The sequence below is a fragment of the Mangifera indica genome, chromosome 2 (assembly GCF_011075055.1).
Source record: "Mangifera indica cultivar Alphonso chromosome 2, CATAS_Mindica_2.1, whole genome shotgun sequence".
NCBI classification, from domain to species: Eukaryota; Viridiplantae; Streptophyta; class Magnoliopsida; order Sapindales; family Anacardiaceae; genus Mangifera; species Mangifera indica.
The window spans coordinates 4,278,227-4,302,182 of NC_058138.1; the positions used below are offsets into that span (position 1 = coordinate 4,278,227).

The 23,956-nt window shown below is 29.2% G+C and overlaps 2 protein-coding genes across 3 annotated transcripts; both read right to left on the minus strand.

Annotated features, from left to right (window-relative positions):
* Positions 1-4,970: 4,970 nt before the first annotated feature.
* Positions 4,971-5,668, minus strand: LOC123205606 (protein NIM1-INTERACTING 3). The gene has a single exon (XM_044622598.1). The coding sequence runs from the start codon at positions 5,648-5,650 to the stop codon at positions 5,042-5,044; it is 609 nt and encodes a 202-aa protein (XP_044478533.1). The 5' UTR covers positions 5,651-5,668; the 3' UTR covers positions 4,971-5,041.
* A 10,047-nt stretch (positions 5,669-15,715) lies between these two features.
* Positions 15,716-22,111, minus strand: LOC123209431 (inactive glucose-6-phosphate 1-dehydrogenase 4, chloroplastic). 2 transcript variants are annotated; one of them, XM_044627495.1, is made up of 13 exons: positions 21,805-22,111; positions 19,859-20,126; positions 19,512-19,693; positions 19,197-19,291; positions 18,643-18,757; positions 17,962-18,167; positions 17,306-17,414; positions 17,176-17,213; positions 16,975-17,095; positions 16,684-16,886; positions 16,415-16,615; positions 16,029-16,315; positions 15,716-15,930 (listed from the first exon to the last, which is right to left on the minus strand). In XM_044627495.1, the coding sequence occupies exons 1-12, from the start codon at positions 21,892-21,894 to the stop codon at positions 16,078-16,080; spliced, it is 1,866 nt and encodes a 621-aa protein (XP_044483430.1). In that variant the 5' UTR covers positions 21,895-22,111; the 3' UTR covers positions 15,716-15,930; positions 16,029-16,077. The 2 variants fall into 2 exon arrangements, with proteins under 2 accessions (XP_044483430.1, XP_044483428.1); XM_044627493.1 differs by having other exon boundaries at positions 15,716-16,315.
* Between the last annotated feature and the right edge of the window lie 1,845 nt (positions 22,112-23,956).

Consider the following 23,956-nt stretch of genomic DNA (forward strand, 5'->3'; position numbering starts at 1 on the left):
AGATCTGCTTCTACTTCTACTAGCCAATTGGTAGATTGGCCTTTACTTTATTTTTTAATTAATTTATTTTTTTAAATAAATCTATTCTATTTTTCTCCATTTTCACTTTTATTTACAAATTTTTTAATCTGTCAATCTCAATTATTTCATTATATTTTCAATCTCATTTTTTCTCATTAACTCTCTTTCGAAAAATATCTGAATTCGTAAATAATAATTCTTTATATTTATAATTTTATTTTTATTTTAATTTTATCATTACAAAACATTATAAAATATCTAAATTCACAAATAATAATTCTTTATCTTTGAAGAATTCAGAGATTTAGATATAGAAGATGAGTAGATATATATTATATAATAGATATATTTTATTTATGTTTTGTAATTTATACCGTATATAAATTAATTTATTTGTACTATGTTAACAATTTATAATATTTTTCATCATGTGACCACGGTATTCCTCTGTCACAAGTGAGGAATTATAAATAAAATATTTAGGATACTGTCATCGGTTTTAATAATTGAAAAATAATTTGTCTTTAAAATTTTTAATTAATTTTTTTTAAAATATTAATTAAATATGTCGGGCCTGCCTGATTAAAGCCCAACCCAACCCGGTCCGATTAAAGTCCGGTCTAGCCCGGTCCAATTAAGGCCCGTTATTATATGGGTCGGGCCTTGGGCCTTTATATTTCAATGGGTCGGTCTGACCCAAATGCCCATTACTGTTTGGGCCTTAGGCCCGGCCTAACCCATCAACCCAATGGGCCGAGCTAGAGTCAGCCCGGCCCATAGACATCTCTAGTCAGAATGGAGAGGCGAGGAAAGAGAGGGTGGTTTTTGATCGAATAAGGGAGAAGAATGATGCATAAGCCGCCCTGATCATGCAATGATCATGAAGATGTTAGAAAAGTTAGGAGGATTATTGAGAGAAGTTAGGAGTATTTTCCTGACAGTAGCTTTGTCCTGCATGATGTGAATGAAGAAGAAAAGTTGCATAGTTTGTGGTGTCGTGGTGAAAAACTTGCTGTGGCATGTGGACTTTTGAAGGTACCTGAAGGGATGCCCATATGGGATATGAAAAATTTTCGGGCTCGTGGGGATTGCCATTCTGCTACTAAATTAATTGCAAAAGTTTCTGGGAGGGAGATAACATTGAGTGATGCTAATAGATTCCATCATATTGAAGATGGGTTGTGTTCATGCAAAGACTATTGATGATTAATGAATGGGGGATCAGATGGATTCTGTGGCAATGATCATGTATCCCATCATATTTTGGCTTATTAATTGAAAACACAGGATTATTGTAAATTCTGATCATACCATTTGTTGCACAAAAAGACTAACAGTATGAGAAGTTTGAGTTGGAATATTTTTTCAGTTATAAAGTTCCAAGGATCTTAGATGACTTGTACACCAGAAGGAAGAAGGAGAAACATCAGAAATTTACGTACTCTAGAACGTCAAACAAACTTCTTACAATCTGCTTACACAACTACTTAAATCCCATTGCTGTGGCAAGTATTTGGAGCTCCCTTCATTTGAACCAACAACAAAATGCATCAAACTGCATTTTGAAGCATAATTTGCTATGGCTTCAGAAGGTGGCAGATTGCAATTTATCTGCCTCATCTACCAAATTCTGGCAGTAACACTGTTGCTGTAAAAATTACCTGCGTTAGGCATGTTATCATTCAACCTGACTACCACTCTTGATATTTACCATGTCAGGCAGCTAATTCATCCTGCTATTTCTGCAGGCTCAACTGCATAACTAGATTCATAACAGATACAACCTGGAGAAATCCAATCTGTGATCTAACATAAAAGGCTCCACTCGAAGAGTTCATCTACACATAAGCATTTTTACCTGATCCAAATTATATTTGCTGCCATTGCTGTAGTTAAGTTAGTCTTGTCGTTGAATGGAGACGCTAAGTTATTAATCCTTCCAAAAGTCTTCAGTAAGCCAGTCAGTACATCTCACATCATCATATTTTGATAGTAGATGCCTAAGTAGTTTAAGAACATTTGTCTAAAACTTCATTAGTCTCTTAAGAAATTTTGCCTATTCATGCTCAAACGGTTAGAAACACCTGATAAAAATATATACAAGTCCCACTGTCTAGTTAGTGGCTGCGGTGTTTTCAGCTTAACCCAGGAAAAGTTATTTTAGGATTTCTCTTAGAAATAAGAATCCTCGTATGATTTATCTTAGTGATAAGAATCCTAACATATAAATTCATTATTCTCTTATATAAATGATATAACAATTTACTAATAAATATATTTACTGTAGCTTAAGAGGTGAGTGTCGGAATAATATTGACTTTGTTCTTGTTTTTGGATAAGACATAATTTTGTTCTCTCACTTTTTTATATAGATTGAATTTGTTATACATTGTGGATTTTTTCACTACATGAATTTGACTTTGGCCAAAATATATTGTGAATGCATTAATGGCCTTGAAAAATTTGCTTTGAAAATGGTCATATACTTGTCTGGAGGGGTGGCCATGATTTGTATAAATAGCCCCCCTCCTCACTTTATTTGGGATACATATTTTCTCTTCATCTGAAAATTATATTTTCCTCGATTGTTTTTACTCTCTTCTTTTTTTTTCTTTTTAATTTTTCTTTAATCTATTTATCTTTTTATATTTGTATATTATGTTTATAACAGAATTGTGTTTGTTTGTTTTATTGCTTCCACCGATTCTCTAGTTCTATAGTTCGATCAATTGGTTGGTTGTCTTTGTCTTTTTTTTCGGTGTTAGGTGAAATTTCATTTTATGTCAACGAAACCATTTCTTTTTCACGTTGCCACTTAGTGCCTTGTTTTCACGCTGAAATTTGTCAGACAAAGAAAGACAGAGGTCCAGGTCATGGAAAAATGTATCACCGGTAGGCCAAATTGTTTGCTGTTGGCTGCCCTAAAATTTTGTCTGGTTCTAAACTTTTGCCTCTAGGGAATCAATCAAATTGCCCTTTTCAAAGTTGATGTGAAATTTCGGTGGTTTCTTATGTCACGGCACTGATTTTAGTGCATAAATATTCTAATAAAATATTAAAATCTATTCTAATCGGCCAAAAAGGATTATTCCCTGCATAAGATTTAACGTCGTGGTTTTAAAAAATCCAAAGCCTATCCATGACCAAATTATTAATAAATTTTTGTATTAGAGGTAGAAGTAAAATTATTATTTTATTAATAATATAAAAAAATAAAATTTATTATATTTTTTTTTAAATTTTAAAAACTAACAATTTTATTTCTATTTAAAATTTTTTAACTTTTAAAAGTAATATTTTTTCTATCAAATTTTTTCTTCACCTATCCAATCACCATCTTCAGTGCAATGACCTCCCTTTTCTATAGTAAACTGTTGGCCAACGTACAAAAAGCAATTTGAAGCGGATCTCTTCATGACAAGATCTCATCGTTGAAGAGATGACAAGATCTTTTCATCTCCGAAGAGATTCCAGATCTCTTTGTCTTTAACGAAGAGATCTATTTCAAATTAATTCTTATGCTTCGGTCAACAGTTTAGGGTGGAGAAAGGAGACTTCAGAGATGGTCGTCGGAGGGGAGAAGAAAAAAACCCTAAGGTTTAGATGGGGGGGATGTGACTTTTCAAAGTTCGAAAACTTTAAGTAAAGTTGAAATTTTAGTTTTTAAAACTTCGAAGAAAAATATATTGAATTTTATATTTTTTAATATTATTAGTAAAATAATGATTTTATCATTATTTCTAACAGAAAATTTAACCTCAATTGGCCTATGAACGAGACTTCAAGTTTTTCAAATTTTATAGATATAACTTTATGAACGCACCAAAATTTAGGTGGGAAATAGTCCTTTGGCCATTCTAATTTTACATCAAGAATAATTAGGGTACTTATTTTTCTATTATTTCATTTATTCTCAATCTTTTAGCATGATAGTTATTCTTAAGCAGGCAATCAGTATTTTTTATATTTAATTATTTACATTTTTTATTCATCGAAACGTATCTAATTAGTTGAAGTAATCTATCTATAAAATATTATTATGGATAAGAATTAGAAGAAAAAGATTAATCCAATTTGCAGTCCCAAAGTGAAACAGCACAATCTCTTGTCTCCTTTGCTAGATTTTTCAAAGATATTGCTCACGTTTTTATTCTTTCAATCATAGCCATTCAATTATTTACAAGACAAATATAATATTATTCTATTAAGAAATTATTATAAATGTGGGTACCCAATACTTATCTCAACTAATATTTTAATATAAAAAAGATTAATCTTTGTTTCTTAATTAAATAGATTAAAATTTTTTATTAAAATGATTAAATTTTTATATTTTTTTATTGAATTAATTAAATTTTTATTATTTTTTATCAGTTATATTAAATTAATTATTTTTCTTAAAAAAATGAAACTTTTATAGATTGATCTATTCTTAAAAAAAATTCAGTTTCTTTAATAAAAAAATTTATTAACTCAATCCACAGAAAATAAAAAGTTTAACCTTTTTAATAAAAATATTTTATAATTTAGTTTCTTCAATTAAAAAATAAAAATTAATCATTTTACTTAAAAATAATAATTTTCAATATATTTTATTGAATAAAAAGAGTTGTGCACGCAACTTTAAACTTGTGGGTATTGTTATCCCAAAAAATAATATTGATTAGAAGTCAGAACCTTAACATTTTGTCTTGGTGGGCTGAACTCACAATGAACTTTTTATCTTTCCATTTACACCCCCATAGGATTGTGTTTATTTTTCAGTCCCAACTACAGGCTACCCACTTTATTAAAGCTAACAAACCCTATTTAAAATTTGTCAGTGGCAGCAGATTCAGAAGAGCACATGAAAACACTGTTCATCACTTTAAATTTCTTTGACGTTTTGGCTCATTTTCATTGAAGAACAATTACACAAAATGGGAAATTTTTTTTGATAAATTCAGAAATTATATAAAAAATAGAATTTCATTAGTGGGAAATAAAAAGACTGTATTATAGTAAAAGAGGAAATAAAAGATTACAAAGAAAGGTTTAAGTCTAAATGATCATTAGTATTACCTCCTTCTCTTGCAGCTTCTGCTTCTGCAACTTCTGCTTCTTGGCTTTTGGTTGAAGAAACTGGAAGCAATTCTTGTGTTGCATCTTGTGAAATATTAATATTAATATTACTATTTGAAGATTTTGCAATACCATCCATGAAGTCTTCAACTTGAAATGTGGGGTTCCATGTTTGAGCTCCTACATTATTATTATTATTATTATTATTATTAAAACCTGATACCTTTTGAAGAAGATGATGACTTTCCTCTTCTTCTTCTTCAAGCTGCTTTTTCTTCTCAATTTGTTGTTGTTTGAGTCGATCTCTCATGTCTTTTGTGTTTCTTATTAAGGCAAAGAATTGCTCCATCTTTTCTTCATCATTCTCTTCTTGCAGCTCTTCTTGAAGCTCTGGTTGTTTATGAACATCCTCATCATCTTCATTGTTGTTGCTGCTGTTGTTATTCTCCACCATTTTTCTCTTCCTTCTGTCATTGTTCTTGTTCTTATTCTTCTCCATAAGAGAGAGAGGAAGAGAAGAAGAATATGAAGGGATTGGGTAGAAGATGAGATAAGTCTTCACACACATCAAGGCCCTAAAATGGGACCATCTTAGTATCTAATCTATTAATGTATGATAATGATATTAAAATTACGCTTTTGTAAATAATATAATTAGTTTCTTTAAAAATAGGTAAAAAAATTAGGTGAATGGGCGAATTAGGTCATCTGCTTATCTTCTAGGATGATGTAATGTGTCCATAGGATAGATTATGTAGGTATTTGAATGATTTGATTGATTCATGCATATATGATACAGGTATTATCATATGATTAAATATTATATGTATATATTTTTTATATAATTTAAATATACATATTATATGTCATTATATGATTAAGTATTATTTATTTTTAATTCAAAATCATCTAATCATTCAATCACTTGATGACACATCATCTGTATACCTAAATTGTATATCAAAAGTGTGTATGTATAATTTTATTGTTAAAATTATATAGAGTAATATGCATCTAATTTTAAGTATCCAATTGGGTTTTTCAATAATATATCATTCTGTGATTGGATATTATTTATTATTAATTCAAAATATCTATTCACATGATGATATAGCATTTAGATATCTTATTGGGTACTTAATTAAATGTACTTAGTTTTATTGAATTCTATAATATGCATATGATACTTCACTTTAAATATTTATCAATTTGTGAAAAAGTTTTGTAATAATATTTTATGTACAAATAATAGATATTAATAAATACAAATAAATGAGATATTATCATATGATTGTGTGATTTTAAATTAGAGATAAAATAAATAATTAGATCATTTGATCATATAATAACATATTAATGTGTTTGTTCTTGTTCGGACTCACCATTTGTGCATGTATCATTTATACAAAGTTTTAAGGATACAATTGTTTGAGGGAATATTTTATTTTCAAAAGTAAAAGATTACATAAAAGCGTAATATGTACAAATTAATAATGTGTTTAGTTAAAGTGGTATAGAGTAATACTATGTATACTTACTTAGAGTATACAAACATATATACATTTATTTGTGTCATCACATGATTGAATATTACTTTATCTTTAATTTAAAATCACTCAACCGCATAATGACACACATAAGTGGTTACCAATTTATGTACTCAAAATGGGTATATATAGTTTTATTAAATTAGAGTGCATAAATAATTATTGTCTTTGGATGGTAGTGATAAAATAATTCTAATATATTATTGGTCAAAGGACTTATTCCGACTCAAAGTAAGTTGTACTCTCAAATCAATACTTATTAAGTATTAAAAACTCAAGCACCTACTCATAATTAGTTAAAATTAACGGAACCAATTAAATTTTAAAAGTAAAATTATCATTTAAATATTAATATATTAAAAACAATAAATCATCGTTCATTTTCCTCTCAATTTTTTGAAAAATTATATTTTTGTATAATTTTAAAAAGTATATTTTCTCCCCTAAGGATTTAATTTTTTTTGTTCTTCCTTTTCTAGTGAGCGAACTGCAACTGAGATCGCCTTCACCCATTCTTTTACCCCTACCGCTGATGAGGAAGAAAACCCAACACACGGTATGAAACCAACGAGGAATTGAAACCCGAGAATGATGGAATCGCCTATTAGGATAATCTCTTATTCTCTTAAATCAAACGCTTTCATTGAATGATGTGATGATGCTTTTTTTTTCTTTAATAAAGATTTATTGGGCGTAAATTCTAGGTGCTCTGAGGAATCAAGTCATCTTCTTATATGATGTGATGAGTTTGGCTTTAGTGAAGACTTTTTCTCAATTGATTAATAACGTATTTAGATGAGCGAAGGTTCTCGCCAACATTTATATCAAGTAAAGCCAAAAAAGGTATAATATTTATTAACTTTATGAAAGTTGAGGTATCCCATCCCATCTCTTTTAACAAAATTCACCACAAAACAAACTAGAATTAGCAAAAAAATAAATAATAGGTGACTAATACCAGATTATTATAAGTATTTCTTTTATAATTTTAACAAACAATTATTTATACTTTTTATTAAAATTAAATAAATTTATAGCTTTAATAAAAAAAATTGTTATTAAAAGTCTATTTTTCATTATAAAAAAGCTTTAACTAAGGAAAAAATTTCATCATCTTCTATCGTTATAATTTTCTTATTAAAAGTATTTTTACCCTTGTTAAAACCCTTTTTTTTTTTAGTGATAAAATTATATTATGATATAATTTAATAATAAAATAATATACATCTAATTTTAAATATTTAATTAAATATCGAAATAATGTATTCAAAAATAATATCATACCTACTTCAACCACCCTTTGGCGGCGAGTGTGACATCTAAGCTAATAAATTTTGTAAAGACTAACCTAACAATCCCCATGATAATCCCTCATTTCAATATAGAAGTATCACAAAATGCTTTATGTACATTAAAATTAATCTAGAGAATGTGAAGTGAACCTAATCCTCCTAACCTCATGCGTAGGATTCCACCCTTTTAACTAGTGATGGGCATCTTACCGATTTTGTTAAGAGAGATGAGATAAATACCCCACCTTCCATAAAGATAATAAATATATGCATGAATATTATCATTTTAATATAGAATAGAATTTCTATATCTCATCTGATATTATAGAATAATAATTTTTTTGCGTGATTGTCACGAGTGACTTGATAATTTTAGAGTCAATAAAGTACTATACACTTAGTTTTAAATATCTAATATCTAATAAAGTATTCAGATAATATATCATTATGTGATTGAACGATTTAAAATAAAAATAAAATAATGCTTAATTATATAATGATATATTATTTAGATACCTAATTAAATTTTCAAAAGTGCTCATAAGTAGCATTGTTCTTAAAAAAATATTATTTTTTTTTCCTAAGATGTCATATTATCTTCAAGAAATGAGAGATATGGGTCTTTAGAAACTCATAACTCTATCAGGAATAAACCCTAATCTTCAACTTGGTTGATCCCTATGGTAAAATTGAGTTACCCAAAACTATGAAATCTCATTTGTGTGACCTTGATTTATGTTACCACACTTATGTAATACTCTTTGGGGGGTTTGGTTGAAAGAATGAAAATATTATTTTAATAATTTATCTTTTATTATTTATATTACTTTGTTTTATTTGTAAATAATAAAACATTCAATAATTCTCTATTATCAATCGTGAAATGACAAGTAATATATAAAGTAATTTGATTATCACCTCCACTTTAGATATTAAAATATTATCAAGATAATCTTGATTTTATTATATTTCTTTAGTTACTTAATAATTTTTTGGGACAAAAATAACCTCATTGTCAATTAATATAACAAGTAACATAAAGAATATTTTAAAATAATTATACTCAAAGACATTTAAGTAAAATATCATCTTAGTAATCTTTTTATTGCATCCAACCAGATACAAAAATTATTTATACTTATAAATTTTTATCAAACACAATAATACTTTATACCCAATAATTTTTTAAATAATCTATTTTCGTGATAATATTTTATTTTTGATAATAAAATATTACCCTAACCAAACACACTCATATAGTAATTGTTTACGTGATCAAAACTTCTTATAAATATGACACCCAAAGGAATGGTCAACGACTAGCAAAGAGATATCATAGTTGCCCATAGGTTGTGACGAGATATGGACAGTTTGTAATCTCATCCAGAAGCAGTAATAAGGAAACAGAGAAAAAAATTTACCACGACTCCCGCAATTTATCCAACATAACTCTAACCTCTACTAATATAAATTCAAAATCGTAGAAAGGCTAATAGAAAGGGGGATACCTCTAGTATCTTACTCGCACTCCTGCATTATAAATTAATGGTGCTCGCTTCTTTAACGTGCTTAGTTAATATCGCTATTATAGGCACAGGCTCTGGCTTATTAACTAAACCACATTAAAAATCTTGTAGTCTCATGATTTTCTTGTCTCTTAATCTCTTTATACTGAATTCCATAATCATCAATGTACGCCTCTTATTGGTGTAAATCTTATCACCATTGGTAATATAGCCTTTAAAGTGTAAAAAATAAGACACAAAAATAAATAAATAAAAGAAAATTTTTTGGTAGTTAGGTTAGGGTTGTGTAAAGAGAAGAGATTGGAAAGGTTAAGCTTTCAAAAGTACGCTAAAAAGAAATTATCAGTTTATAAAACTAAACTGAAAAAAAATGATAAAATTTTATTTTTTTAATAAAACTTGTTAAATGGCATTCATACTCTTATAACTAATAGATTTTTTAAACTGTAATAGTTGATTAATACGTATTTAAAATTTTTGAAGTTTAAAAATAAGAGTTTGTCACTTAACCTTGGGTGGGAATAAGGCTATTGGCCTTTTCTTTTTATTAATAAACACAATTTTAAAATTTGGATTGGATAGTCTTAACAATCCGATCGCAAACTAATAACAAATCTAATTTATGTTATGATTGAAACATATTGAATTAGGTGAGTCGTATCGAGTCACAATTTAACTATTCAATCGTATTGGTCAAACTATTATATTGACATCACAATCACTAAAAACATTTTTAATGGGTTATGACATAACAATTAATTTAACTCTTTTAGTTATCAATTGGTTAGATGCTTACGTTGTCTAACACATACATATATTGCTCATCAATATAAGTTATATAATTACGTGAACTAGTTATGAGTGTTAATTTATGTATTAAGAATAATGTGTCATTATATAATTTTATAATTTTAAATTAAAAATTGAACAATATTTAATTACACATAACATACTATCGTTTGTCCACAAATTAGTTTCATTGTTAGTTTGTTCATATTTATTTATACACGCTATTTATATATTAAATATCATTGAAAAGATAATGAGTCTGAAACTTGAGACAGTTAAAAAGGTGAATGGTGACTGTGAAGTATTTAATTACACATTCGAATGATATTTTACTTATGAATATATAATTTTAAATTAAAAATATAATATAATATAATAATATATTATTTAAATATCTAATTAAATCCTTAAATTCAAATAGGGTAGCATTGTGTACGGAGAACAGGTAAAAATCAGAGAGATTTTGGTTTGGGACAGCAAAAGTGGGCACCCAATAGGAAGGACAATTGAAGTCAAGTGGGCCTGATTTCACGTGATTCTTGTATTCTTGTTAGAGGATCCAAGATTGATTGGTCCACAAATCCAGAACAAAATTAGAAAAAATCACATCCATGAATAAAGATGGTGTGGCAAAGGATTAAAACACCGTTACTATTTTAGGGCATTTCTCAACGACTTGCTGCCTCAAAATCACCTAACATTTTCAATATTGTTTCTGGTGCCTTCAACCCCACCATTGATCTTTACAAAAGAACCAAGATTTCGTCCCTCCCATATGATATTTGTTCGATTAGATCAATCAAGACCATAAATATTATATCTAATATAATTTAGTATATTTACGATATCGATTTAATAATATTTAAAGTAATATTGATATTTTCGACTTAAGGCTTTACTTTAAAACACTTGTTCACCTATTTTCTCATATAAAACGTAACTCCATTAAACAAAACTTAATGTCATAAAGATCAAATAATAATTTTATTATTTAAAATTAAAAAATAACTCTTTCATTTTAAATAATGTCAGTTCAATCATTTATACATTTGAATAGTTTTTATAATTTTGAAAACCTTAACTGTCACTGTTTCATTGAAATCTCACCTTCCTAACCAACAAAATTAAAAAAGATCATATCGATGAATAAAGATGAAGTGGCAAAGCATTAAATCACTAGTACCATTTGAGGGTATTTCTCAAGGACTTGGTGCCTCAAAATCATCCAACATTTTCAACATTTTTTCTGATACCTCAACCCCACCATTGATCTTCATAACAGGGTCAAGATTTTGTCTCTCTGTTCAATAATACTATTAGATCAATCATGGCCACAAATATTATATTTACAATGGTTTAATATATTTATAATGTCGGTTGAATAATATTTCAAGACAGTATTGAAATATTCTGACCCAAAATTTAACTTTAAAATACTTTTTCACTTATTAAATATATAAATCATATTTTCTTGCATAAAAGGGACGTTTGGTTGAGAGTTTTTAAAATTACTTTGGTAATCTATTTTTTATTCTTTTATTTGATTTGTCAGTAATAAAAGATTACAGTAATCTTTTATTACCAATGCTGACGTGACAGGTAATATAGGTGGTAATCTGATTACCACATTCACCTTAGGTATTTAAAGATTACTAAGGTAATTTTGAATTTATTATAATTATATTATTATTTATTAATTTTTTGAGATAAAATAAATTTATTTTTAATTAATATGACAATTAATATAAAAAAATTTAAAAATAATTATATTCAAGGGTATTTAAGTAAAATAATTTACTAATAATCTTTTATTACCTTTAACCAAACACAATAATTATTTATACTTATCAAATTTTATCAAACATAGTAATCATTTATACCCAGTAATCTTCTAAGTAATCTATCTTCAAAGTAATCTTTTTATTTTAGTAATAAAACATTACCCAAATCAAACGCCCCCAAAAAGTAACTCTATTCATAAAATAATAATTTTACTATCAAAAATTTTAAAAAAATAAAAAATAAATCTTTTATAAAACTTATATTAACTTTTTTAATCAAAACAGTTTAACCTTTTTATAAATACTAAAATCTCACTTCTGTAGTCAACTATACTACCCTCACGAACTACAATAACTTCACCGTCTCCTCCACCTCACAAGAAGCCCTTTGTGTCCTCTTCCAATGCCATGACAACCTCAACAATGCAACTACTGTCATTGCATTGCCCGCACTGTGAAAGCATGTGATGGCTGCTTTAATTCGCCGTGCATTCATGAAATGAACTGTGTTGCCTTCCCCCTTGCGAAACAAATGGGCGTTGTGTTGTGGGTCAGTTTTGTGGTGGGGGCAAAATGACTCATTTTTGTCAATAAGCTTTTTTAGGCCAGAGATTGTGACAGAACTTATGTAGCTGTAGAAACAGAAGGGGCGGATTGGGTAAGTCAACATGGCGGTGGCTTAGTGGGTTCATGTTGGGGTAAAAGTGTGGTGGCTTGATAGCGACAATAATTGTGGTAATTGTCCATCAAGCCACCCAAAAAGAAACTGGTGAAAATGAAGTGAAAATGGAGGAAAAATGTGTTAATGAAAATTTTATATATAAAGAAATATTTTTAAATTTTGTTAATCAAACATAATATAGTAATTATGAAAAGTAAAATAGTTAGAATTAATAAGATAATTTAATTTTTTTAACAATATATCATGACTCCTTTATTAATGACGTTAAATTTTGAGTTAAAAAAATTTTTTTTTTTGCATCGAATTAGTGAAAAAATGTTTTTAAATCAAACTTGAACGGAGAAATGTTAGTCACACTATTTTAAGATGAAAATATTACAAGGTCAATAGAATCTTGGATATATGACATTCGTAACACCTCTTAATAAAATTACTAGGCCAATTGAGACCTTCAAAATGGTACCCCATCACATGGGTTTTTTTGTATTTTTAATTTGAGAAAAGGTAAAGTCAATAAAAGCCTTATTGATGTAGGGCATAAATAGTATTTTTAATTCACCATCGAACAATGTTACGTAAACCAAATTTTAAATATTTAATTAAATATTCAAATAATATATCATCATACATATTTTGATTAAGTGTTATTTTATTTATAATTTAAATACATTCTCAACGATTTGTTGCCTCAACAACATTTTTTCCTACTACCTTCAACCCCACCATTGATCTTCAAAAAAGAACCAAGACTTCGTCCCTCCCATATGATATTTGTTTGATTTGATCAATCAAGACCACAAATATTATATCTATGACAATTTAATATATCTACAATGTTAGTTTAATAATATTTTAATATAGTATTGATATTTTTTGACACAAGACGTAACTTTAAAACAATTTTTTCCCAGTTAAATATAAAAATCATATTTTCTCATATAAAACGTAACTTCATTAAAAAAACAAACGCTATAAGAAAAAAATAGTAATTTTATTATCTAAAATTTTAAAAAAATTAGAAAATAACTCTTTTATAAATCTCATCTTAACATTTTCAATATTTTTTCTGATGACTTCAACCCCACCATTGATCTTCACAAAAGAACCAAGATTTTGTCCTCTCTCTTATGATATTTGTTCATTTACATCAATCATAACCACAAATATTATATCTAGTATAGTTCAATATATTTATAATGTCGGTTTAATAATATTTAAAGATAGAATTGATATTTTCAACTCCAAGTTTTATTTAAAACACTTTGTCACATATTTTCTCATAAAAAAATGTAACTCCATTGAAAAAACTTAACGTTATAAAGATAATATAGTAATTTTACTATTTAAAATAAAAAATAACTTTTTTATATATCCTATCTTAACATTTTTAATAATGTCAGTTTGGTCATTTTATAAGTTTGAATAATTTTTATAATTTTGAAAACTCTAATTATCACTGTTTTATTGGAATCTTACCTTCAAAGTCAACAAAAACTATAAAAGATCACATCTATGAATAAAGATAGACTGACAAAACATTAAATCACTAGTACCATTTGAGGGCATTTTTCAAGGACTTGGTCTTCAACCCCACCATTGATCTTCATAACAGAGCCAAGATTTTGTCCCTCTGTTTGATAATACTATTAGATCAATCATGACCTCAAACATTATATCTACAACTGTTTAATGTATTTACAATATCAGTTTAATAATATTTCAAGATAATATTGATATTTTCTGACCCAAGGATTAACTTTAAAATACTTTTTTACTTATTAAATATAGAAATCATATTTTCTTATATAAAAGGTTACTTCATTCAAAAAATTACCACTATAAAAATAAAATAATAATTTTATTACCTAAAATTTTAAAAAAATAAAAAATAATTCTTTATGAATCTCGCTTTTAACTTTTTTAACCATCACAGTTTAACCTTTTTATAAGTACTGGAATCTCACCTCTGTGGTCAACTATACTACCCTTACTAGCTATAATAACTTGACCGTCCCCTCCACCTGACAAGAAGCCCTTTGCGTCCTCTTCCAATGCCAAGATGGCCTCAACAATGCGACTACTGTCACTGCATTGCCCGCACTGTCAGCCAACGAAGTAAAAGCATGCGGTGGCTGCTTTAATTCGCCGTGGACTCGTGAAATGAACTTATGGGCGTTGTGTTGTGGGTCAATTTTGTGGTGGGGGCAAATTAATTCATTTGTATCAATAAGCTTTTTTAGGCCAGAGATTGTGACAGAACTTATGTAGCTGCAGAAACAGAAGTGGTGGATTGGGTGAGTCAACGTGGCGGTGGCTTAGTGGGTTCATGTTGGGGTAAAGTGGGGTGGCTTGATAGCGACAATAGTTATGGTAAGTGTCCATCAAGCCACCCAAAAAGAAACAGGTGAAAATGAAGTGAAAATGGAGGAAAATTGTGTTATTGAAAATTTTATATATAAAGAAATATTTTTAAATTTTGTTAATTAAAGGTAATTTAGTAATTGTGAAAGTAAAATAGTTAAAATTTATATGACAATTTAATTTGAGAAAATGTAGAGTCAATAACAGCCTTATTGATGTAGGGCATAAATAATATTCTTGATTCACAGATGAGTAATGTTATGTATACTGAGTTTTAAATACTCAATTAGATATTCAAATTATGTGTCATTATACATGTTTTGATTAAGCATTATTTTATTTATAATTCAAAATCTCCCGCATCAACTAGATACCCAATTTGATACTTAAAACCATATACACATAGTTTTATTATTCTTAGACATCTTGTTTATAAATAGTACTATTGATGTTTTCCAAATAAAAGATATATACATCTAAGTTATATTCGTCATTTCCTAAAAATGACTTATTGTAGGGTTAATTATGTCGTTTTGATGTCATGTTTATGTTATTGGTCCACCCAATCAGTCGGATTGGTCAGCCCACAGATCAGCACTTTGACTAGGTCAAGGCCTAGTTCAAGTCTAACCACATTGAATCATTGATCACAATATGAAGAAACAATGGTTTTGTTGATTATAAGACTTCAAATTAAAATCTTGTATTTTTAAAATTGCGGTTACAAATGCAAGCAAATGTCTCCCTAAAACTTACTAGAGATGGCATACAATCAACCATATGTGTCACTGAAACAGCACCCCAAGATTATTAGCTATTTCTAGATGCCATTGCCAAACCCTAAAACTTATGGTCAAGAACCAATGGAACCTGACAAACACAGATTGAGGACCAAAACTCAAGATGATGTACATGTACAAATCTACCATTTATTTCAGTCCTATAAGTGAAACGATATCCAGAATTACCTTATAACCTGTTTGTTTTGTTGTCGAAAAAAGGACCTTCGAAGTGTTGCTAGTCTTCAGTCCACTGGACACTGTGTTTCGCCCAAAGATAATACGCTCCAATGGGGCCTCTACCACCAAGTTCATAGAGTTCCGGTGCTATATTGTTCTTGTCTATCTCTTGTAATACTGGGGTTAAAATATTCCAGGCAGCAGTCAGCTCGTCACTTCTCATGAAGAGATGGTTGTCTCCATCAATAACATCAAGAAGAAGATGTTCGTATGAATCAGGCACCTCGACATTGTACCTAGTCAGGTAATTGGAAAGATATGTATATTCAGGACATTAAAGGAGATTACAGAAGTTTCAATATGAAAATTATAGTGCTAACGCCAAAAGTGCTTACTTGTCCTTGTAGAGCAAATTAAGTTCTGAAGCATCCAACTGGAGACCTAATCCTGGAACCTTATTGTTGACTTTGACCAAGATGGCCTCATCAGGCACATCTCGTAAAATCAGTTCATTGGTGGCAAGGTTGACATTATGTCCAATACGCTCAAGGTAAAGGTTTCCAGGAACAGTATGAAACTGTATACGTATCTCCATCCTGCACTATGTAGCTAAGTTGATGAGAAAATCACATACTTCGAAAAAATACAGGGCAGAAACAATTACCTGTGTTTGATGAGTCCCATGCCAGCTTTAATCAAGAAAGGCACACCATCCCAACGAGCATTGTCGATGTGTAATGCAGCAGCAAAATAAGTAGGGGTCAGACTGTTCAATTTTACATCAATCTTGTCTCCGGAAGTTGCTTTATATTGGCCAAGAATGACATTGCTAGGATCCAATTTGCGGATTGATCTCAAGACCTTGGCCTGGAAAGAAGCCTCTTATCAAAATGACCAGACACTGAAAATATTATCAAAATTCATCTTCTTGCAGGAAAAATTCAAGGCCAGGCACCTTTTCGTTCCGAATATCTTCACCATCAAGACTTACAGGTGGCTCCATGGCCAGTAATGCTAATGTTTGGAGTACATGGCTATGTACTATGTCTCGGATGATCCCATAACCATCAAAATACCTGCATAGAAAAGTAAATAAAATTAGTAAAAGATTATATCATACAAATTACAAGAGGATGAAATAATTATTTTTTAGTACCTTCCTGTTTGCACACACATATCTTGTGACAGAATGATCTGCAAAATAATTAAAAAAGCTAAGGGATAGGCAGTATATTCTGGAATAAAAGTTTTATTGAGTCAAAGAATTTAAAGAAAACGTAAATTACCTGTACACTGCGTATGTATGTTCGGTTCCACAATGGCTCAAAAATTAGATTAGAAAATCTTAATACGGTGAGGTTCTCAATGAGATTCCTTCCTAAAAGATGATCTATCCTGTAATAAACAAATAAAAAAGCTATAATATTTGAAACAAGCACATATATATAGAGGGTTGGGATCACTTTCCCCTTAACTGCTACAAAACTTGTAACTCAAACTTCTGAACCAAAGTTACATAAGACAAATATCGTTGCCAATGTGCATTAATTTTGTATGTTAGAAGTTAGAGCTTGGACGTATGAAATTTTTGGGTGCGGACCTAAAGCAAACAGAGCCTAGCAACTGCTAGTCACTGATTTTGATTAGGTGTGGACCTAAAATATGAGCTAAGCAAATAGAGGCTAGCAAACACCAGTCACCCTTTTCTATATTGCAACACAAAAGGTTGTGACTGGTCACCAGTTTTTGGTCAGCAATGCCCACACCTAAGGACTAGTTAGATCTTATCTCAGCCAATGCCATTGTTTCTAAAGATCTAAAAACATTGTCATAACTTGTATAGAAAAAGAATAGTTACGGAAAAGCCAAATACATGTCTGTGAGTGTTTACATTATATATGCATGTACATTGATAAAAAGTACCAATAATGTGCTTACTCACCTGTATAATTGCTTCTCCTCAAACTTAGAAAGAAGCGCTTTCGTCAGTTGTAGAGACGACACTGCATCGAACCCAAAAGGTTTCTCAATTATTATGCGATTCCAGCCCTTCTGTGTTTGTGCATTATCAGCAAGAGAAGTTGCAACATCTAATAGTGCTTCTTGTGGTACAGATAGGTAAAATATCCGGTTTGCTTGAGATCCCCCCTGAGGTAATTTAGCAGCTATAAAGTCAATCATTAAAAGCATCCTTATTGAATATGAAAATAAATAATAATGCAAAAAGGATTTTTTTTGTATAAATACTGCTTTTTTAATTTTGATCTAAAAGACTAAAACACGTCTTATAACCCAGTGTACAACTCATAAACCATATTAATTTTAATCTCTTTTTATTTATTTTAAATCCATCCCAGTGAAGAAACCTCTCTTTCCTTAAAGTTTGAAACTCAACAAAACAAGTGGGACAACAACAGCAAACTTTCAATCAAAATTGTTGTGCCAAACAAAATGTTGGGGGACTTTCATTCAGTATTTGAATTTCTTAATGTTTTGATTTTTACAAAGTCATAATAATTAATAAAGCATTTACTCTGAACTTGCGACCAATAATTATTTGTTAATTAATATCAATGAACAAATACCTGTAATCCTTCTCTCAATACAATTTTTTCAACCATACCTCGATATGCTCCATTAAAGCATTAAGCTTGGTCATCCCTTCTCTGTTGTCATAACCTCCATTCAGATAGAATGTTCTACTGAGAAAGGCATCTATTTTGTCCCCACAGTTTTCTCTGAAAAAGGTTAGAGGAATTCATGATGAATAATGTCAGAATAAACATCTTCGATTGGCTAACTCATAACAACAAGACATGAGCAACAACAAAATGAGTTCTAATCTTTTTTCTATAATCAAACTAACATGAACTATTACATCACGTGTGTCGCCTTGGCTACCATTCTTTCAGCTTAAAACATTTTTGCCTACCATAAGCAATGGATGTATGCCGACATTTAATGGAGTTATTCACCTATATGCACTAAAATGATTCCAGATATAGGTGTGTGAAAGAATACCAACAGTGATTCATTCTACCATTGATAAATTATAATCATGCAAGCAGCTTCTATAACTATGGGGATATTGCATTGGAGAATTCTAGGGTCCAAAACAAAAGGCTCAATTGGCGTGGGGGGGAAGAATTTATGAGGTGATGTGCTAGAGAACATTACTGATGATCAATGCGACAAGTCAAAGTTGAAGCTATAATGGAACGCAGTTCTTCATCTGTCAAGTTCTTTCTTGAATAGCCAATGATACCCACATTCTGCAGCCACAGGAAGAAAAGACAAAATTCATTAAAAGTGTGTGGTACATGTTTGAATATAATTTACAACTAGTCTACTAGAAAAACTATATCTCCTATTCAATTTACCAACTATCCCAGTTTCTTCTTATGACAACATTGGGAGAATGTTGAACAAGGTAAAAGTGGTGCAAGGCAAAAGGTAAAAGAGATGGAAAAAACAAAGAAATTATAATCATACCTCAGGAAGAAAGCCGCTATAATACAGGGCAAATAATGCTGGAAAAATCTTCCCTCTAGCAAGCTCACCGGTAGCTCCTATAACAGCAATACATAGTGTGGGTGCTCCACCACCCTCAAAAGGAAAATTCCAGGACTGTGATTGTATGTGTGAAGTTGCTCTCCTCAATTTTTCAACAGAATCTGTAAATTCCATAATTCAGAGCTTCTTATGTTTTCCACAACAGTTACTCATTTTTTCCAAAGTTCAAATGGATAAAAGAATACATAAGAAAATAAATCTATATTGATTGGCAAACAGTAATCATCATATAAGTGATTGACTTATATGGCATAATCATTACAAACCATTAGGTATGGATATTGTAGAAACACCATCAGAATCTTGTCCTGCACTTGATAAACTTGGTTCAAAATGGCTATCTAACTGGCCTTTATCTTGATTCTTTATAATCTTGAACTCGTCTGCTTGTCTACGCTTTCTATAGCCATGCTTAAGGTTGAGTCTCTCAAGTAACCACGGTTTCAAGCCACAAAATCTCTGGCAAATATTGGCTGCTCCACCATAGAGCACATAACTGCCACCAGTCACTGTTTGAACATTGGTTGATACAAACTGCATATAAAGAACAAAGAACACTGAATGTATGAGCATAGATTACCATACCAAGTATATGAACAGTCTCATTAAAGCAAATCACTTTATATTGTACCCATTTTGCATAACTGGCGACCTATGGATCAGTATAGAATAGTACTACACATACAAACTTGACAAACTAATTCAAACAAATTGATATGCTCAATTGCTGTTGAAAGAAAAATGAATTAAATTAGCACATCGAAGTAATTGACAAAGCAATCATACAGAACAAAATTATTGTTAGATTTAATAACTTAAATTAAAATGTCACTCTATAATATTCTTCTGTCTTTCAGCCAAGAGATCTCAAAGTTCTCATTCAACAATTAATCTCTTGCATCATTTTTCATGACCTTTATATTTTACTTGTTACGAGATGAAAATCTTAACAACATATGCAGTAAAGGTATCTCATTTGTCTGATTGAAAAATAGCAATACCTTACTTGTAAAATCCGTAAATTCAAAATCTTAATTTTCCTTCACTTTCTTTCCATTTTGACGAGAGTAAACAGATCATTTCATTGTAAGGAAGTCTGCCATCAATTTCATTCACCTCATAAGGTTCAACAGAAGATACCAACAGAACCTATTAGATTAGTTCGTGTTCATCACCTTCCTCATAGAACAATTTCTTCCAAGAATTTTCAGAACTTTTCTTTCCAATCTTCAACGATATTAAATCAAGATTGGTATCCAAAATTATGTCTCATACTTCGAAATTTGAGGCTCACTGTTACATGTCTTACAATTAACATTACTAATCAACCATTCCAAATGCTTAAAGTCTTAGATTGCATATTATTAAGTTTCAAATTCAATTTAACAAGTACTCATTCTACCCAACATCATCACTAATAACTAGTGAACCCGCATTATAACAAATTACACTTCACTTTAACTTTAAACTTAGGAAGTTGAAAAACCATTTCCGTCATATAAGGTCAAAGAATCAATGATTTGAATCCCTAAATACAAGTTATATAATAATTGAACGAACTAGAGGGTGTGAAATCAATTAAACAAACAATCACACACAAACAGTAAAGAAAAAGAACATGCACAATTTTATCCTTCTCTCGTGACAATGGTTTGCTAGGATTTAACATGATTTCAATATCTCCTCACTTCTCTCGTGACAATGGTTTGCTAGGATTTATATTCTTAAGACAAACTCTTCTAGTGTTCCTATGTTTAAGAGAAATCCTAAAAAGGCTTCTTCATGGTTAAGACCAAATCATGTACAGGCCTGGGGCACTGCTCCCTGCTCACTCACCAAGGAGCGGAGCCCCTGCCCACTGACCAGGCAGCAGGACCAGTGAATCTGTGTAGCCCTTTTTATGGTCCTGGTTGCCAATTCTAACAATACTGTTTTACAAACAGTAACACAGTACTTAATTTATTATGACACATAATAATATTTATATAACAATTTTTAAGTAAAAGGGTCACATACATTCTCGAAACATACCTTGTAATAAAAAACCATTCTTAAATTATTATTTGATAACAAAAAAGGGTAAATAAATATGAATTGATAATCTTATCCAACCGTTACATAAAAGGGAGAAAAAAAAATAGCTTTTGCAAATGAAAATACAGAAACCCACAACAACAAATTGAAAGGAATAAAAAATAGCAAGAAAACGAACCTGCGAACTACGACCAGAGGGCTTAAGCGAGAAGGGTTTACAATCCAAAGGCTTGAAGGGTGTTGAGCGAAGTGAAAAAGACACTGACATCCTTCGTTTTTTCACTTTAGCAAGCTTAAAGTGTTCAATTTTTGAGCTTCTTAATCATCGGAAGCATGGACATTGAAGTGGGCTGTGCTGAATAATCGGTAAACCGGGTTAAGTAAAGAGATTCCGTCAAGAGTGGGACGATTGTGCTGAAATACGGTATGATTTTGTCTACTGGTCTTGCCTCCTTGGTATTAACGTCTGGCCCTTCTGAGGGCTAGTTTAAAAAAAATCAAACTTTGTGGATTTATTTAAATCTGCTCATTTTATATGTTTAATAATTATATTTTTTAAAAAAATTAAGATGACTATATAAAAATACATTTAGATTTTTGCTTAAAGAAAACTCTTTTTTCATATCAATAAGTTTACATTGTTATATTATTGTATTAAGGGTTTAATTCGATTCGCCTACAGATTAAACAAGACTCAGTTCGAAATTAATTTAAAACTAAAAGACTTAGTTTGAAATTAATTCAAAATCGATAAATTGTGGTTCAAATTCAATTGGTAAATAATTTAACTTTGAATTTCATTCGAACCTATTTAAACTCAATTCACTTATAAAAATCAATTTGATTGTTAGACTCAAACTCAACTTATTTGATTCAAACTTAAGTATTTTATATTAAATCTAACCCTAATTACAAACACAGTAAACAAACTTCATTTAAAAAAGGACCAAATGACTATTTTCCACCCAAGATTTAATGAATTGCGTTTCAATCTTTAAATTTAAAAAAATCAATTTCTCACCTATCTATTAAATTTATTAAAAAAATATGTTAAATTTTTATAAAATCTTAAAAACAAAAAACAAAAAAGTCCACTATCTAAAGCTTATTAAATAATGATTATATCTTTAATTTATATTAATTTTAATTAAAAATAAAAAGATAATTTAGTATAAATATATATTAGTGTCAATGACATAATATAATCATATGTTTCGGTAAATTATAGTTTTTTTTACATTTTCGGGTGATAATGAAAATTTTTAAAAGTTTTTTTAAAGTTCCAAAAAAGTTTAGGAGTAAATATTATATTAAAATTATTTGGACTATAAATATATTTTTAAAATATATAAGGTGAATATGATAATATTCAAAAAAGATAGCCTCCAATAAGTTTTGAAAAATAACACTTTTACTCTATATCATGATATTTAGATAAAATAACATAAATACCTTTTAACCATTAAAAAAATAGTTGATTTTAATAGACAGGTGGGAATTTAGATTTTTTTTTAATTAAAAGATAAGAATACGTCATTTCATCAAATCTTAGGTGGGAAATAGTTATTTGGCAAAAATAAAAAGTAATCAGATTAATAATTTGAGCAATACTATATGTGACCAAATTTGAGTATTTAATTAAGTATTCAAATGATGTGTTATAAATATTATTTTATTCTTAAATCAAAATTATAAAATATATCAAAACATATCGTATAAATATATATTAAATATTCAAAATTAAATATATATATATATAATTTTATTGATATAATTATATAAATATTTAACGATAATTTAGCGTGTTACTTTTTTTTTTTTGGTTAGTTATTAAAGTAACAATCTCAGTTTGCTTGTATTATATGAAGAATAAATGTAAAGAAATGTTTAGTAATATGCACCAAATTGTTTAATTGACCAAATTTATAAAATTTTTTGTTGTTTGGTTTGATTCAGTTTGAATTATAAATTAAAATTGTTGGTTTAAGTTTGACTAAAATTATGCATAATTATTTATTATATTTTCATTTAACTCTATATTGAAATAAATTTTTACTTTTTACAAATAAAGAGCTATATTTTAAATAGTGTTTCGAAATTTATATTGGTATTTGACTTGATCAAAGGTCGGTCCAACCGATAGTTGGATTGAGACATTAATACTACTGATATTAAAAAAAAAAGAGGTCAAAAGATTTATTTCCACCTAAGGTTTAATATATTCTAAAATTTCTATCCGTTAAGTTTTAAAAACTTAGATATTCATCTATCATCCAACTTTTATTAAAACTCATTGTTAGTTGTAAAGGTAAATCCAAGTAAAAAAAAAA

What these genes read in the sequence shown, in the direction of transcription:
- LOC123205606 (XM_044622598.1), bottom strand. Translation starts at nt 5,650, where the DNA reads ATGTGTGTGAAGACTTATCTCATCTTCTACCCAATCCCTTCATATTCT.
- LOC123209431 (XM_044627495.1), bottom strand. Translation starts at nt 21,894, where the DNA reads ATGTCAGTGTCTTTTTCACTTCGCTCAACACCCTTCAAGCCTTTGGAT. An exon ending in CTTTAATGGAGCATATCGAG is followed by an intron (nt 18,168 to 18,642) that starts GTATGGTTGAAA and finishes AAATTACCTCAG; the next exon opens with GGGGGATCTCAAGCAAACCG. An exon ending in GAGGAGAAGCAATTATACAG is followed by an intron (nt 17,415 to 17,961) that starts GTGAGTAAGCAC and finishes TGTTTATTACAG; the next exon opens with GATAGATCATCTTTTAGGAA.